The 17,817-nt window shown below is 35.2% G+C and overlaps 1 protein-coding gene across 1 annotated transcript; it reads right to left on the minus strand.

Moving 5' to 3' along the window:
* Positions 1–895: 895 nt before the first annotated feature.
* LOC107189431 (arylsulfatase B-like) lies at positions 896–17,408 on the minus strand. The gene is made up of 9 exons (XM_015577961.1): positions 17,294–17,408; positions 15,302–15,513; positions 13,276–13,506; positions 10,826–10,981; positions 9,744–10,008; positions 6,318–6,475; positions 6,106–6,241; positions 2,976–3,424; positions 896–1,390 (listed from the first exon to the last, which is right to left on the minus strand). The coding sequence occupies exons 1-9, from the start codon at positions 17,406–17,408 to the stop codon at positions 896–898; spliced, it is 2,217 nt and encodes a 738-aa protein (XP_015433447.1).
* Positions 17,409–17,817: the final 409 nt, after the last annotated feature.

A 17,817-nucleotide genomic window follows, 5' to 3' on the forward strand; every position in this document is an offset into this window, starting at 1 on the left:
ATTTTGGTAAGTATCGCCGCCATTTTTGTTCACAGCTACAGACTATTTACAAAAATCTTATCGTATCACCGTTGTGTATCAATATGGTCGGGCAAGCGTTGCATCGTTGCGGATGAATATGTATTGTATGGTGATACCATACGAGGATATGCAACAAATGGACACGCATCTTTACGAGTCTATTAGATGGAGGTTGGAGGAAGTACAACAAACTTACAGAAGCAAGCGGTACTTTCATGGCTCACAGTGTGTTTCATTTTTTTTAAATTGTCCTGTCAACGGTATAATGTTATAGTATACCGTGTGGATTACATAGATTTCATTAAATGAGTCGAGATGACAAGAGGTAGAAATTGAGAAAAAAGAATGAAAATTGGTATGTCTCTACGTAAAGTTGTGCCATTCATTTTTCAGTGTGTTCCATTTACCTTGACTATCATAAAAAATATGGAAGAATATTAATAGTAATATACGTATTAAATGTGAATAATATACTATTAGATTGATGCATAAGTAATGGGAATTTTCAAAATGATATTTTTGTATTACTGTCAGCACAATTTTCCACAAACAGATTATATTATTGAACTGGTATGTTACACAGTACATAATGGAACATATATAGTTGAATAAATAAACTGTTTTCATGTTTAAATAAAACATTTTATTTTCATGTAGAGAAATTCTTAATATTTATGCATCAACCTAATATGCTTACATGAAGACGTCAAATGGTCTGTAAGTGGTCAAATTGAGTGAAAAACACCCAGTAAGATCCTTTGTATGCCACAAACAGTATGACCACTTCTGTGTCTACCTGTGATTCTTATAATGTATTTTGACAATGATTAAAATAGACTCATTGTCAGACCTCGTGTATCCCGCTGGAAAAGTGTCAAGTTCTGTCATTGCATCGAACTACGCCATTTTTCTTGGTCTCTAATAGCTTACTTATCGAATACGACTCTTCTTCGCTAGTTCCAGAACATACTATCGTTTTATGACCATTCTGATCCAGAATCTGCTTTGAAACCGATTTTCCACACTTCAGAGCAAGTAACGTCACCACACCGATGATAAAAAGGCTCACAATGACGGACATCAGAGCTACCGCTGGCCCAGAATACGATCGAGTTTCACTCGCGTTTCTGTAACTCAGTGCTAACGGATTCGGATCGTCCCAACTGGTCCATGTGTTGTTCCATAACGATGGATTTGATTTTGGATCACCGTCACGATTGCTAGGAGGCACCACCGAGAGTCTGTGCTTCAGTAGAATCTTTTCCAATATGGCCAGGATTAGCGGTCTCTTATCAGCGAGGTTCACCATTTCGCAAGGGTCCTTCTCTATATTGAAGAGGCAGGGTGCTTTCATGGGATCGCAAGAGACCTGCGAATTGTAATAAGGAAATTACAAAATATAATGTATATCGAAATCGTGTCAGCCAATTGGCATAGATTTGAACATTTTTATGCTGCAGATAGGAGCAAATTGTGGAGAAGAAGTTTAAGTATTGTAACAGAATTTGTGATTATTGAAGCGATTCATTGAAAAAATGAAATTCCAGTTTTCCAGATGATGATTAACCTCAAATAACTTATAATTATTTAATTTTAAGTTCTTACTATTACTAATACTGTTCAGAACTAATAGTGAATAAAGATTTATGATTTGAACTTTAGCGTAAGTCGTTTCTATACAGGGTGTAATAAAAATGTTGGAGGATCCGGAAATGGGAGACTCGTGAGGTGATTTGAAACAAGTTTTTCCTTAGATCGGGGTTTTTCGTTAATATCTCGTTAACAAAGCCTCGGATAACATTTTTGCTAAGGAAATATTTGTTTCGAATCTCCTCACCAGTTCCCATTTCCGGGTTCTCCAACATTTTTGTTACACCCTGTATAAAAATGTTTTATATAGGATGTGAACTGCTTTTTCGACAAACTGTGGAGACGTGTTCTATAAGCAGAAGTAAGAAGAAATTTTTCTATAGAGGTCAACTGTAGACATTTCGTTACCAATTTATAAACAAGTAACAATCGCACCATGCATAAAGGTGGGTATCCACTTGTTGCGTATCCTCGTGTCGTATCACCGTTGGGTATCAATGTAGATGGGCAAGCGTTGCATCGTTGCGTGTGAAAATGTATCGTATGGTGATACTATACGATGATACGCAACAAATGGATACGTACCTTGATAATGTTGCCATAAATCAAGGTGATAACTAGACTGTGGATTTTTATGCAAAATCAAAGTTTCTAAAGTAATTTATGAAGACAGGAGCAATCGTAGAAATTTATTCTCCCTCCTAAGAATCTTATTGGATTCAGAATGAAATAGAAAACTCCTTGGGTCTGATGGAAGGTTGTATTTCACAGAGGCTTATAGGCCATAGGCTATAAATGCATGAAACCTGCAGTTTAGAAATGACTTTAAGTGCACCATCTGGTGTACATTTGTTTGAAGTTAAAAAAAAAAGTTCAACAAAATTCATTTACATGAAATTACCAACATCTATGTTTACTGGAAAATGTACTTTGACATAGTACTCAATTTACTTTCTGTTAAGCCAATAATCTTTATTTCATTAACGTCCGATGACGATGGTGTTATGAACCTCATTATTTCACAATTTTATAAATTTTTTCATTATTATAGTAAAATATAAAATAGAATCATCAATCTCTCTATAAGAATTTTTGTACCAACTTCAATTTTCAATACATACGTTAAGAAATAAGAGACGATTTAATAACTACCGTCGTGCATTTTATGATTATTGCTGATTTCTGACATCAAACTCATGTTTGATACATGAAATTACATATCAAAAGATACAGTTTAACTAATTTTGGCAAGAGTATTTCTAAACATTCCTCGAAACTTCATAGATTTTACAAAGGACAATACGGCGATCCCTGAAGTTAAATACACGAACTGTTAATATATCATGTTAGTTTCTTTTACAAACCTTGTCTTCCTCTCTGACATTACACTTTATTTCCGCTCTGCGTCGTAACTCCAATATTTCATCAGCGGTGAGTATCCTCTCACGGAAATTCCTTGTTAAAGCAGCACCGTCCGCGTTCTTTACGCTTCTTTTCCTTCGTCCGTTCAATTCCACCGCCTGCCTGGCAGTTATAACGCCCGAGATAGCGACACCCGTTTTGCTGTGCAACACTCTGTTAGGTTTGTATTCTGGAGGAATGCCTTCAGAGGACTGGCCGCTCGCGCCTACCCAGGCGCCACCAGTTTCCGTTTGGCCGATAACGTATTTGAAATCGCCCCGCCTGACAGCAGCGTAATTATCAAGGTCATCGATGTTGATCACAATCTCGGGTCGAGAACTAAGCTTGTCCAATACTAAAGTCGGCCACAGATCGTGTCCGTCGATGTTTTTAAGATGCTCCTTGCTGACTTCTGAAATATGTACACTCCCGCTCATAAGTGTTAAGAGTAAATCCTCGATGAATGTTTGTTATACTAAATTAAATCATATCATATAGTAATATGCTCAATATACAGGGTGTCTCAGCTAACTTAATCACCTTGATAATGACTTAACGGTACACTTTATAAAAATTTTAAGTCACGAAACTTAATTGGCATCAAAGGGCACATCTTATGAGGTACGTGTTTTCTTTGTGGGCGGAGGCATTTCAAAGATTTCAAGGTCACCTTGCTTTTTTTAACGAAATGACCTATTCTTTGTACCATAGATCGATAGAGTATCAAATTCTGAGTAAAAATGTGTTGACCTTTATACGTCCTAAACCTAATACTTAACGAGATATTTACACAATAATTTTTAATACGTACTTTCTATCTGGAAGTTATAGGCACCACTAAAGTAGACAACACGAAAACAGATACACGAAAGTAGACAATTGAATTAATTGGTTGTACAAGCTACACTACTCAAAAACACAGTGGACTACATGTATGTACATTATTGTACATGTAGTGAGTCACAGAAGTATTCGTAAACTCGCAATTCGTAAATTCGAATGATTAATATTCTTTAACAATATACATTCTGAAACGTTTGTCAATAAATCCTTATATCCATATTGTGCAATAATAAGCTTTCGAATGATATATCGTTAATTGGAAATAGTAATATAGGTAAATGGAAAATTAAGCAAAACATCGAAAATTTAATCTCGTAGAAGTATTCTAATTTGTACTAATTTGAAGGGCCACAGGATATTGACAAATATTTACAAATAACTTGATTACCCGAGGATATAACTGGTACGAGTACGAATGCTTTTGTGAGCTTCATTTATGTTACTATGAATTTATACATATACTATATTATTATATCACGTACTATAAGTTTTCATTTATATTATTATGAATTGTTATTTTCCAATAAACGACGCATCATTCAAAAGTTTAGTTATTCCACTACACATCTCTATTGATAAACATTTTAGAATATATATTGTTAAAGAATTATTAGTCGTTTGAATTTAAGAATTTCGAGGATACGAATACTTCTGTGACTCACTGTACATATCCTGATGAACCTTAAATACAATACGTAAAACACTGTTCAGCTGAAAATAACACGAAACATACTACCCCACTACGAAGTGCATAACTTTAAACGCGTTTATCTGGAAAAGTCGTTTTCGCACGTTAGCCGCTTTTTACCAGAGCACGTCAAATATAGTAAAATTACAAGGCATTACAAAATTGCTGGAAGTCCGAATAAATATTTTTTAGATGTTCTGAAAGCTTGATAGACATTGCATATGTTATTACAAAGTAAAAAAAAATGTCCTAAAATATATCATTTTTACAAAACATCATATTATCTTGGTATAGACCAGCTGTCCTGATAATTATGAGCGATAGTGTAGATTTCAATGAAGGATGTCACGTTTTACTCTCATAACTCTGATACTCCCAATTTGTAGGAATTAATGATCATTGGGACAAATACGTTCAACGTACGAAATTTCAAACTGGTGTACAGGAAATTCTCGACAAATCCTCGAAACAATCTCTACGTTAAATGTTTCTGCTTCATCCCTCCTACTGGTCGGGTACCATTTGGAACCAGTCAAGCAAGTAAACACGTCTAGCACTTTCCCTTTCAGGAACTAACGGTTAAAAGTTTTGTAGCCAAGAAAAGATTAAAAACCTGCGTATTTGTGAGACAACACTTATGTGAAGATGAAATTTTTGTATTTTTGATTCTTTGTTCATAAAAATTTGATTAACGTGCCGGTGACATCTTTTTTCTATTAACATATTACACGATTTTACAAACAGTAGTAGTAATGAATAAAGACGATAACAAAACACTATATTAAAAGAAGTAGTGATATACAGGTTGTTTTCGAAATGGTGGTACAACCCGAAAGGATGTGATATTGCATGCAAAAATAAGTCGAAAATGTGGAATAACATTTTTCGTGCGATGATTTGTTTCCAAGATAATCAATTTTACAGTTTCTATAAGTAGAAACAGAGTGCAATGAACAAACGCGTTAGCCAAGTCATATTCAATTGTAATTGTTCATATGTCTAATAGATTTTCAAATTTGATATTCTGGAAAACGCAACATCGTACGAAAAAATGTTATTCTACATTTTCGACTTATTTTTACATGGAGAATCACATCCGCTCGGGTTGTACCACCATTTCGGAAAGACCTTGCATAACACGAAGCAGTGACAAGGGAATGAGATTGTTGTGTGTAAGATCATGGTTCTTTGATTAACAAATTATTTTAGTATAAAGTAAAAGTAGTTTTTATAAAACAAGAAGAATAAGAATTGCTTGCATAATATTGATGAAAATGAGTATCAAATGCAGGTGTTTTAGTAATTATGTAATTATATAAATGCATTTATAGTGTTCGCAGCTGTTTAAAACTTACAATGAGTACAGTATAAAGTTTGTTAAAGTATAACAAGATTTGCATTTTATTTGGAACCTGGTAGAACCCCCGGTACAGTTAACAAATATCCGTTCAATTCAAATTTCCGCAAACTAATCCCAAAGTGATTATATTTATAGAAACATTCGCCGTCTAATGGTAATATTTGCAAGTATACATTAATATTATTAAAAGTTTTTAACTAACCTGCTGCAGACAGCAACGTAGGAAGCCAATCAGACACGAACATCATGTGATTCGAAACTCGTTTCGGTTTCATGATCAACGGGCTCCATATAGCCGCCACGCCTCGAATCCCGCCTTCCCATGGGCTATCCTTCATCTGTAAAACGATGAAATTTCAACGTTGAAGCTTACATGCGAGGTTCCTGTGAACTATGCAAAAAAAAAAAATTTACGCCGCGGAGCGGATAATTGCTGCCCTGATTGCTCAGCAAACCTTCTGTCGGTGCGCCATTGTCACTCATGAACAACACTATACTGTTCTCCAACATTCCACGGCTCCTCAGTGCGTCCATCACTTCGCCGACACTCTGATCTAATTTCGATACAACGGCTGTAAATATTATAGCGTGTTAATAAAAATGTGGAACATTACATAGGGTGGATTCTACGTGCCAAATTAAGACGAAAATCAAGAATGATAAAATTGCGCTCGAGGTAACACACACAAGTTTTGTATTTGCGAATCTATGTTAAACTTGACACTTTTGAAGAAAATTGTGGTTTTTCCGTTATAATGTATGGTTGAATTTTTTTTTATGACTTGTACATCATTTCCTATAGACTTCGACAAGCTGCATTCATATCTGACCGCAGAATATGTTTGCCTCTTTAGGATTTTAAAAAAAATCGATTCAAGTGAAAAAAGTCGATAGAAATTATGATTATTCTTATTTACATGGTGTACTAACAGTTTAGTTCAAATGTAGTCTGTATTGACAACAAAGTAAATCTAAACTAAAGTGTTATTGATTTAGCGTGGAATGACCGTTTCATTTTATTTTATTCATTATTTTTCCTAGATCATCGATCTAGATGAGATCTAGATGATATAAAAAATCCTAGTTGTTGAAATTAATATATACATTTAATTACTCGATAATAACAAGAGAATAACAAGTTTCTTCTTCTTAACCCACTAACGCGCGCACTCAAATTAACTCGAGCAAGCGACATCACGTTGTGAAAAAACCCTTGCGTTAGGGGGTCAATAAGACACAAAATTATTCATAAAAATATTTTTTGTTAAAAAATGAATGTAAGGTAATTGTTTGAAGTTATTAACATAAAAAGTTCATTGACAGCTAAGCAGGTTATTTTCTAGTGGCCGTACAAGTGTTAATTCATTAAAGATTCTTTAAATGTACGGTAAACCAACCACTAATTGATTGCATCCCACTGAATTTGTCCATTGGGCAAAGAAATGTAAATTATAAATTTAAAATGATTAAATGTTTATAAATGGAGTGTAGTTGCACTTTTAATATCTCATATTTATAATTTAGCGTATTAAGCAAACATTAATAAGTACAATTCTTATTAAAAATGTTTCAGAAATCTAGCAGACATTTAGTGGGCTTTTACACGTTTTGCACTACATAAATCATTTTTTCGAAATTACGATACTGTGGTATCGGGAATGTTCCGGGTACCCGGTGCATATTTCTGCACGTAGTTTTAATAGACACTTTTAGCCGTTAGATCAAGACATTTTGCGAGGCGAGGGCCGGAAAAAGGCCATCAAAATGAAGCGGGGTTGACCTGTGTCGGGTTGCGAGCGACGGGGTTTTGGCCCGTCGGCGAAGGTTTGCTGGAATCGAGGATGTTCATGCCCATATTTGGGCATACGAAAAGGTATCGAGAGGGCAAGCGTGGGGTAATGTGGGGAAGGTTAGGTTTTAAAGGGAGGACAGTTTAGTGTGGAAGGCGGTAGTGGAAATTTGCGGCTTATGGAGTCAATATTGTAGTTTAGCTTTAGTCGTTTTAGTTCCTATTTAACACACTATTCAATATTTGTAATACTAGTTTTATTTTCTTTAATTATATTTGTTATCATAATACGAATAAGTAATTATTGTTATAAAAATTGCAAGAAAAATAAATGTGATGTTACGTATGAAGAATTTCCCCTCGTACCTCTTGCTCTAATAGTCTGAGCTCGCACCCGGCAAAAGAAAACGCCCTTACGTCTCGTTATCTCGCGAGTAAGCGGGGGAGTAGAACCCTGTTCCTACGGCGTAGTAACAAAAAAACTAGGAAGCATGACGCAACCTTAACCGTCAAAGATTTCCTTATATGGAAATTTCATAGCATCCCCACCAATTTCTAGGCCTATATAAACCCGTTGATTTCAACCTTCGGGGGACAGAACTGTACCGTTGCCTTTAGAGTCGCGTCGCGTCACGTTTTTGGGGGCTAAAGTCCCCTTTTGAATCCAGTTAACCTTGTAGTAAACCGCGAACACTTTGCTTGTATTTCGGCTAGAATTATTACTTGGCGTTATTCCGTAAAATCCAGTCGCAACACCCGCATCGCCAGTGCGTTAACACTGAGCACATATTTATTTCGGCAACGGTTATTATTTTCTAATTACTTACAAATTTTCAAATGCCCGCCAGAAGTGTCAGATTAAAAGGCCCTTAACCCCATACCTTGCAATTTTCCTGACGTCTACAGTTTCCGGAATTATTTTATTGTTAGTAGTTTCCCAAAAATAAAAGGAATTCTGTACTTATCGTAAATATACATTTGCTTTAAAAGTAAAATATTAGTACCAGCAAGATAGTATTTTATTTCGACTAAAAGAAAACGGATAATATTGAGATTTATTGAATCCATTTTGAGATCGTCACCACGAGTCTAGCTCGATGTCATATGGCAAGGGGTTAAGGCACACGTTTTTCTAAATAGATAATATTTTAATGGGTTTATAAATCTGTCCGCAGTACAAGAAAACCACTAATTTAATAATCATTCGAATCTCTTTCAAACTTAATTCAGACAGTGCTGTAAATCGTTGAAAATCGGCACAATACGCCAGGAGAAATATGCATCATTCACGGTCAGACAGTGGCTGAGAAAAGAGCTACTTCTGGAATCGTGTGTGCACTCTTCGCCGGCGTGTTCGCCTGATCATGCACGCTGGGGGCGAAAGAGTAGCGAGTGTGAAACGGAGGAACAAAGCACGGAAAAGCAAACGAGAGGGAAGTTCTGTGATACCGTTAAACGTCAAGCCGCGGCTCATAAATTCCTTTAATTAAAACTTTTACAACACATTTGTCACTAAAGACTGATTAATTATACGGTTATTTTATAATTCTGTGTAGCTCATTTTGAACCCATAACACGATCCAGAAATCTGTAATATTATCGATATACTAGTTTCCTCTAACTTGGAATAATATTAGGTCGACCGTTCTCACAGTGATACAACTTTACCGCTCGAGTTGAATTATAAACTCGAAAGTTACGAAGCACCAACTAACATTTCCTAACGGCTCCCTGATTTCGCATCAGGTTCGTCCACGTTTTTAAACATTCTAGCGGCTCTCTGACTTTGCGTCAGATTCGTCCGCGCATCTTACTAATAAACCGATACCATATTCCTTGGAAAACCTATATTCGCCGGCCTCTCGCGTTGCTACGGCCCGGGTTCGTAACAGTCATTGCAATTTCAACGGCTGTTTTGTTGTTATAAATAAATACATTCAAGCGTTAATCTCAAACGTGCATAAATTCAACAATTCGGTCATTCACTGGCTGGTTTACCCTATCTCTTATTGCCGCGTGGAATATTCGAATTCAGAGAAAACGATAGTTACCAGCCTGAATTCTCCTTTCAGGATCTAGAATGTACGTGAACTTGGCAATTTCATCGTCAGGTGCGCGCAGAAGCTGATTTTGATTTCCTTTGTGTGGTGCCAAATGAGCCAGATACAGGAACATCGGTTCAGTCGCGTTATGTTCATTGATTAATCTCACCGCTTCGGTCGTGAACAGATCGGTCGAGTATTTTCCCGCAGTTTCCCAAGCGACCGACAGATTTCGTCGCATGTCGAAACCACGAAACTCGCTGAATTGCGGATCCTATGGAACACCTTCTTTAAATTGCAATTATTCACTTATCTATGTTACATCCCATAAGAGTTTCCGAACTGAAATTAAAATAGAATTTTCTTGTAAGATATTTAGTTTTCCCAGTTGTTCAAAAAATTGCTTTGTGTTCTAAAGTGATACATAGTTTAAAATAATGATACGAATTGTAGAAACAGCTCGAATATTCTTTTTTCAAGATGGCGGCCGCAACGACGGTTGGTGCCATTTGAATATTTAAAATAATATTGGTCACTTTTTTCGTGTTTATTTTTAGTTTAATGGAGAGAGATTAATTGTAATATATAATTTTATATAATAATTAAATTAATAAATCATATTGTACAACAGCACTTGAGGTTAAAAAGTTGTACACAGTAGTGAATCTTGAAGTCACAAATTCTCGATTGTCGTTCTTGCCGCCATCTTGACGGAGTATTAGAAATGTGATGAGTGTATTTCTTCACAAGGAAGTTATTCTGAATAACTAATAACTAAATAGCAGATTTTATGTATTAATTGCATGTGAAAATATATAGGATACAATAAAAAATAAAAATTTATAAAATTGATTAACATTTCTACCCCTATAAAACATTAAACTCCCAAAACGTATATTTGCATAAAGATCTGCAGTTTAATAATAACGAATACGTATTATCTATTTCTTGCAGGAAAAATGCTCATTCAATTTAAGTTCGGAAACTATTGAGACGAATCGTGCATATCTTCAAATGATGTACCCTGCGTAATTAATAACTTCAAATGGATGAAATATGACGTTTATAAAATTTCTTTATCAGACATTTACCGGTTCTTGAGTAATGTGCGTGTAATAATCTTGGAGGCCATTCCAGTAGCCGAAATGAGAGTCGAAACCACGATACGTAGGAGTGTACTCTTTTCTAAAGAATCCTAGATGCCATTTACCGACGGCGTGGGTTCTGTAGCCTACCTCTTTCAAGAACTGCAACAGAGATTATTGAATTTCATAATGTTAATCGGTTTTGTAGACAGGAATGTCATACAAGGGAAGAAGAATTTCTCTGTAAACACTTCTAATCAGTCATACGTTCGGTGGAATACATAGAGTAGTAGACAATAAAATTTCACCACTTTTTAAAAACACAGTTTCACGAATATACAGATAGGGGAAAGGTGTCTAAAACGATCCCTTTGAGGCGTAATTTATATAAAAAATACAAATACTCATTATTTAAATAAAAGTAAAGTAGTTTTTGTAAGTTAGTCTATCTATCTTACCATTGGCTTAAATAAACTTTAGCTACGTGATCAATTATATTTTTTATTCACATTTCTTTGAAAGCATACTTTCGGATCATTTTGTAATGTATGTGTATAAAAAGATCCCCGGCGATCATTTTATACCTATTGATAGTAACTACGACGAACATTAAAAAGCATTTCAGTTCTTACATTTTATTTAAATAAAAACAGCTTTGATCCGTTGTTTTTCTTTCATACTGACTGGGCATTGTTGTAACCACAGATGAGCAAATTCATTATCTAGATAAAAAGTTTCGAATAACGAATAAAAAATTCAAAAGTCATTTCTAATTGTTTAAACGTGGAAATTTCAATTTTTATAATAAAATAATACTTCTTTATGAATGAATCGACATTTGTCGAACAATTATTTAATCTCATTAACTGTTTAAAGCTCAGAACGATATCCTTAGATACTGCTGCTTTTCACTGTGTATTATTCGAATAAAATTCTGCCCAACTGTGGTTGTAACTAAAACAAAACACAATAATATAGCATATGGGTAAAATGATTCCGGGGATTATTTTATCCTACTAGAGAGGGATCATATGACCCCAAACACCCAACTCACATTCAGTGGTTGAATATAACATCAACTTATTACATGCGGTAACAAAACATTAATTAACTCATTATTGAATTGCGGTTAAATCCGCGCAATAAGCAGCTGTCATATTAAACCGTTTATGGCAAAAGTTACACAACATTGAAAAAGACCTTATCTTAGATAAATTGCAGTAATTCTACATTTTTCTTGTGGACAACACACAGAGCACTGATATTCACATGGCACTTCGAGCAACGACTAGTGATGTTGCAGGGAGAACTATTGTAGAACGACATTACGATATAGCACCTCTAATAACTACAGGGTAGCCAGGAATCATTTTACCTCGAGGGATCGTTTTAGACACCTTTCCCCTACATTGCAAACTTTGTAACTGCATTAAATTGTTTTAATAATTGTTGGCTACCGAAAGTGCAGACAAGAAGCCTAAAAGTAAGAAGGAACTTGAAGAAGTGATCAATCGTGTGTGGAATCGTAAATTTGATAATTATTTCCTTAAAAGACTGGTACACCTGATGCACTATAGATGCAAAGCAGTTATCAAGGCCCTTAGAGGCTCTATAAGTACTGAATCAACTCTCAGCGTAATATAGAAAAGTTAAAAATAACATTTACAATACTTAATTATATTTAAGCCGGAAAACTTTCATTTATTCCTGTATATATTCGCAACCGAAAGTCCAAGGTGTACACCATTTACAAATTTAGTAAATATCTGTATTTATTTTGAACTATTTCTGGATTTATAGTAATAAATTATGTTTTCTTTAATGTAAATCAGACCTTTAATGCCCAATAACACAGACGGTTACCGCTCAGGTGAGTGTTAAACCAAAAACATTAATATTTTTTTGAGATGGTGCAATTTCTGTGGCCACTACTATAATTAGGTAACGTGATTTTAATGTGAACAAATAACATCAAATTTAATTTTTGAAATTTATTGACTCCTTATAACAGAGCATACTTTATACTTTTCATAGAACCATGAATCTAATAATTTTTACTTTACTCCTTTTTACAAGTTCTCATTTTCTTTTTTAGACGATACAGAAATATTGAGATTGCAATAAACAGAGTAAGTAAAAGACCAACCTGTGTCACTATAAAGTATTATATAACAATACAAGATTACAACATGTAAAATAAAGAACTATTTTGAAAATAACAAACGTCAGAATGATTTAGAATATTTACCCTCAGAGTAAGTATTTATTTTTTATAACATTACTCCGAAATCATTTTATTTGAAACATTGTTCCGTATAATTAACGGTCTCGAGTACATTCGAGGGGATCGATTTAAATGACTCACCCTGTACGTCATGTAATATAGACAAAAATACTAGAAAATATTTTTTCGTAATTGTTACATAATTTTGAAATTGAAAGAGTTAAGAACTCACCTCGGGTAGTAGTTTTTCGTTCAATGGAAGTCCGCGCGGTTCGCCCGGGAAAAGAACAGAATGTTGCATGCCAAGATGAATCGGATTTTTTCCAGTCATTAGGGCAGATCTGCTAGGCGTGCACAATGCAGGAACATAATGATTATTTAAGATGACGCCGTTGTACGCGAGGGCGTCGATGTTTGGCGTAGGGATCTGATCTGATCCATGAAAGCTCACGTCGTTCCATCCCTGAAACGGATCATTTTGAATCACTTTGTCATTTGTGCTCATGGTAATGGAGTAAATTCTGTTTTTCACGATTTTACAAGTTCTTTTGATGATCGTTTTGCTAACATAACTATATACAAAAATCATAACATAATAAAAATTGTTAGTGAATATCGAATTCTGATATAAAAGCTGTCCCATCTAACATGAGCCATAAATATCTCACTTCTTTTTCATGATAGACAAAAATATGAGCAGAAAATATTATTCGAGTGGAAGAGGTAAATATTGTTACGAGCAAAACATTTTGTTAAGGTCATATTTTTAAAAATTTTAAGGTCATTGATGTTTTTTTAAATGGAAATACATGTTTTTATCATTGTGTTGTAATAGCTCAGGTCAAGACCAATCCAACGATCTATAATCTATAATAATAAGACCTTCATGTGACTTTGAGTACAAAAAAACTACAAATCTATGGGAGTAGCTGTAAATAAGAAAATAACTACGAAAGTGGTACTTCGAGCAGAAAATTTATTTTAACAAGTGCTCAAAGTGATGTCCATCGACATTGATACATTTTGCATTAATCCCTGTACCGTAGTCATTTTATTATTTACAGCTACTCCCATACATTTGTGAATTTTTCATGTTCAAAATCACATTAAGGTCATACTATTATAGGTTATTTCATTGGTCTTGATTTCAACTTTTACGCTAGGACGATCAAAATATGTGGTCCCACTTAAAACATCATCGTCGACCTGGCAATTTCGAAAAATATGATCTTCAGAACAATTTTTTGCTTATCACAATATTTGCCCCTTCCAATCATATAATATTCTTCTTTCACATTTCTTTTAATCTTCGAAAACAAGTGAGATATTTAATATGGTCACGTTAGATGGGACAACTTGTATAACTTTAGTATCCTATTCATCCCAGAACATATTTCATTAATAGTTAATCTCTCGCATATGATGAATGATTAAGAAATAATAAAAATTTTTGTGTAAAATAAAATTTCTATGACATCGAAGCGAAACATTAACAGTTTCCTAGAAAGTTGCCACTTGTTAACAACAGACAACTATTCTAACTACCTAACCATTGAAAGAGTTGTTGAATGTTTTTTGTTGGCAGGCTCTAGAATTCTTGCATCCAATTTCTTTTAATTACGTCAATGCCGTTGAATGTTATTTTTATAACAGGTGTTTCGAACGGAAAAAATGTAATTAATCGAACTACGCGCGTCCCATTGGTCTAAAGAATATAAATTCACCATAACATAAAGAAAATTGAACCTAGAAAACAACAAATATTCTTTTAAGTTTTTTTTTCTTAATGCTTGTGTCTCCAAATACTAACAGCGGTTAAAAATTTACGTTTGTTAACAAGATAAAATTTTGTTAAATATTGTAATAAATAGCTATTCAGCAGATGATATTATAGTGTGTTTGATTCTTTCACTACTTTCCTGCTTCTATAATATTAAACTTCGTACACTGTAAACTGTTTCCTTAGTTTAAAAACTAGTGGAGATAGAACAATTAAAAACTAAAGCGACAATATGTAGCTCATGTCTAGCGTAAAATTAGTCTTATTGACAATGTGTTATCGCTTATTTTTCTTTCAAAAAATCTTGTAGTTTTATTAAAAATGCAGCCGTGGAGGTAGAATAAGAATGTAAAAATCTTATTGTTGTAACATTGATGTTACAATTTTGTTATTGATAGGCCAATAAAGTCCACTGCTAAGAAATAATGAAAGCCTTTGCGTTTAGCTTTTGTTCTTTGCCTTTGCAATAGTTCCTCACCATATCATCGGCAAGAATAATGATAATATGAGGCTTCTGTTTATTCCCGTCTGCATCGTCAAATTTCTGTGACGATAGAATATTTCTCTGTGTTGTTGTCTTCGACAGAAGCGACGAGAAGAAAAATGCAGCAGAATTTGTTACCAGGAACTCCGAAAGTATCACCACAGCGAACAACTGCGATATGGACGTGACATTCATCTCGAAAGCAACTGCAAAAAAGTAGAAAAACTGAATATGATAGTTTGCATTTTATATTTTACATTTTATTAGCGCTTGCAATGTTATTTTCAAGATATACCAATTTAATACATTAGTTTACAAAGACGGTTGTTTAGGTGTTGACTGCCACTGTGAAAAAGGCGGTACGTAGCCAAACATAATTTATTTTGATTTTTAACCCTTTCATTCCCAAATTATTTCAATATTATCAAAGAAATATTTTGTTATATTTTTGTGTACATTACATGACATATAAATGATTCAGAAGAACATTTTAACATTTTGAAACCGTCTAATGCCGTTTTTCATTTGTTGCCTTTTCACAACTTTTTTACTTTTATCACAGTTATGGATAATAATGCCCAGTATAATATTATTATACATAGTAAAATCCAATTTTTCATACCTTTGGACACTAAAAGCACTTGAACTATTTGAAAGAAATTAGCTCTTTATAAGTTTCTATTATATATACATATATTGTTACGCTGTGGGGTTCCACTACACTACATAATCTTGTTTTATTATTAAAGGTGACACAACACAATATTTATTTACAACTGTACAAGTGTACAATATTAAATATCTAAAAATATATACAAATCAAATATAATACATCCGTTCTGTATCCTGTGACATCTCAGACTCTCTTTTTAAATATGCGCGGTTGTCAGCGAAACGACCGCACGATTCATAAATCGATCCTCGCACTCAGAGGCATTTTCAATTGTAACGCGTAGTCAGCTTCGTGGCTTCAAACGTCACAACATTGCCCCCTCCTTCGACGAGCGGTCGTTTCGACCGCGCCAACTCCAATCCTCAATAATTGATGAATGACGTTTCATCTGTAATCTCAATGTTGCTCATATACATTCAAGTCGCAGCAACTTCAATTTCCTGAATCTGTACTCCTGTCTGAAAAAGAGGTGTCAAATAAATTCATACCTACGTGGCCTTTTTCAGACAGCTGACGCCTTGACATTTGTCCAATGACTCAAGGAAAAACCACGTAAAAACCTTGAGTAAGACGCTGGTACTTTCAGGAGAAACTCAAACAAATTTCTCTTCGAGGATGCCCACCGTTCCTCGCCCTGTCCTCTTGACTCCTTAGATTTGTGTCTTTTATGTTTTGAAGACTTCACGGACGAATTCCTTACAGGAGCGAACATCTACCAGTCCGCAGACCGATACGAGAATACCTCTGTTGTGCAATGAGGAACCTCGGGTGAGGGACCTCACGGATTAGCCTCACGGAAAAGGGAAGATTCCGCATCTAGTAAACAATCCTTTTGTCCTCGTCTTCTGCGACGGAGCGTCCTCTTGTTGGGCAAAGATGTCGGACCTCATCCCCCAGATCGCTATAATTATTTCAAATAATTTCATATATCCATTTCTACAACTTAAAATTCTTCTAATTTCTATATCCCTTTAAAAAAATGTCAAATTGCCTTCCAATGGATCTAGGATGCAGTCAGCGACTTTAAGGCCTCTGCGCAGTACAATCTGCCACTGTGAGTCTCCTGTCGCTGGGTCGCATTTCATCTCCAAGACTCACCGCCGATCTATTCAGTAAGTTTTCCCGACAAGTCGGTGGACAGTGTGCCAATCTCGCATACCGGTTCCTGTGGGCGGACCCTCCTCTCTTCGACTATGTCGAACATTTTGTGAAGAGAACCCGACTTCCCCAGTGTGGTAAAAGTGCAGGTTTGTAAACCGTTGCACTCCCCACTGAACTCCGTACGCATGCCAGTGGATCAAGTGTGCGCATACCAGAGCGTTGGAGCTCGCACCCAGACTGTTTGCCGTTCCAAGTCTTTGCTGAACTATCATCCTTCTCATCCGTTGATTCTTGAACTCCTACCTCTTCTCTTGTAGGACGAAACATCCTCTTCTCTGGTCAAATAAATTTTCTCTTATCTTCTTCGATGCTCAATTTCACGTAAATCGAACCGAGCCAGTCGATTCACGTGTACAATCCGTGGCTTCGATTTCGGAGAATTAAATATCTTGACGCTACACGGTCAAGCTGACCTGCTTTACACTCTCGGCAAACATCTCTTTCAACAACTATCATTCCACTGGGTTTATTTCACTCTAACACATCTTACAACAGTCATAATGTTTTCACATGTCATCTTTCCGACGCTTCGCGCTTTATAGAGTGCGCGATCATGTTATCTTACATCATTTCACATCATGGCCATGGCGCATATCACATTTCCGACGCCATGCGCTTTACAGAGTACGTGATCATACCCGTATCATTAACAACATTCGCAACGTCCTCTCTACAA

The sequence above is a fragment of the Dufourea novaeangliae genome, unplaced genomic scaffold (genome assembly GCF_001272555.1).
Source record: "Dufourea novaeangliae isolate 0120121106 unplaced genomic scaffold, ASM127255v1 scaffold148, whole genome shotgun sequence".
NCBI classification, from domain to species: domain Eukaryota; kingdom Metazoa; phylum Arthropoda; class Insecta; order Hymenoptera; family Halictidae; genus Dufourea; species Dufourea novaeangliae.

Bases quoted from the DNA above. Each gene is read 5' to 3' on its own strand.
- LOC107189431 (XM_015577961.1), bottom strand. From the start codon at position 17,408: ATGTTTCGTCCTACAAGAGAAGAGGTAGGAGTTCAAGAATCAACGGAT. The intron at 15,514-17,293 runs GTATGCGCACAC...ACTTTTTTGCAG, and splicing joins GTGCGAGCTCCAACGCTCTG to TTGCTTTCGAGATGAATGTC. The intron at 6,476-9,743 runs GTAACTATCGTT...TAATATTTACAG, and splicing joins TGAAAGGAGAATTCAGGCTG to CCGTTGTATCGAAATTAGAT.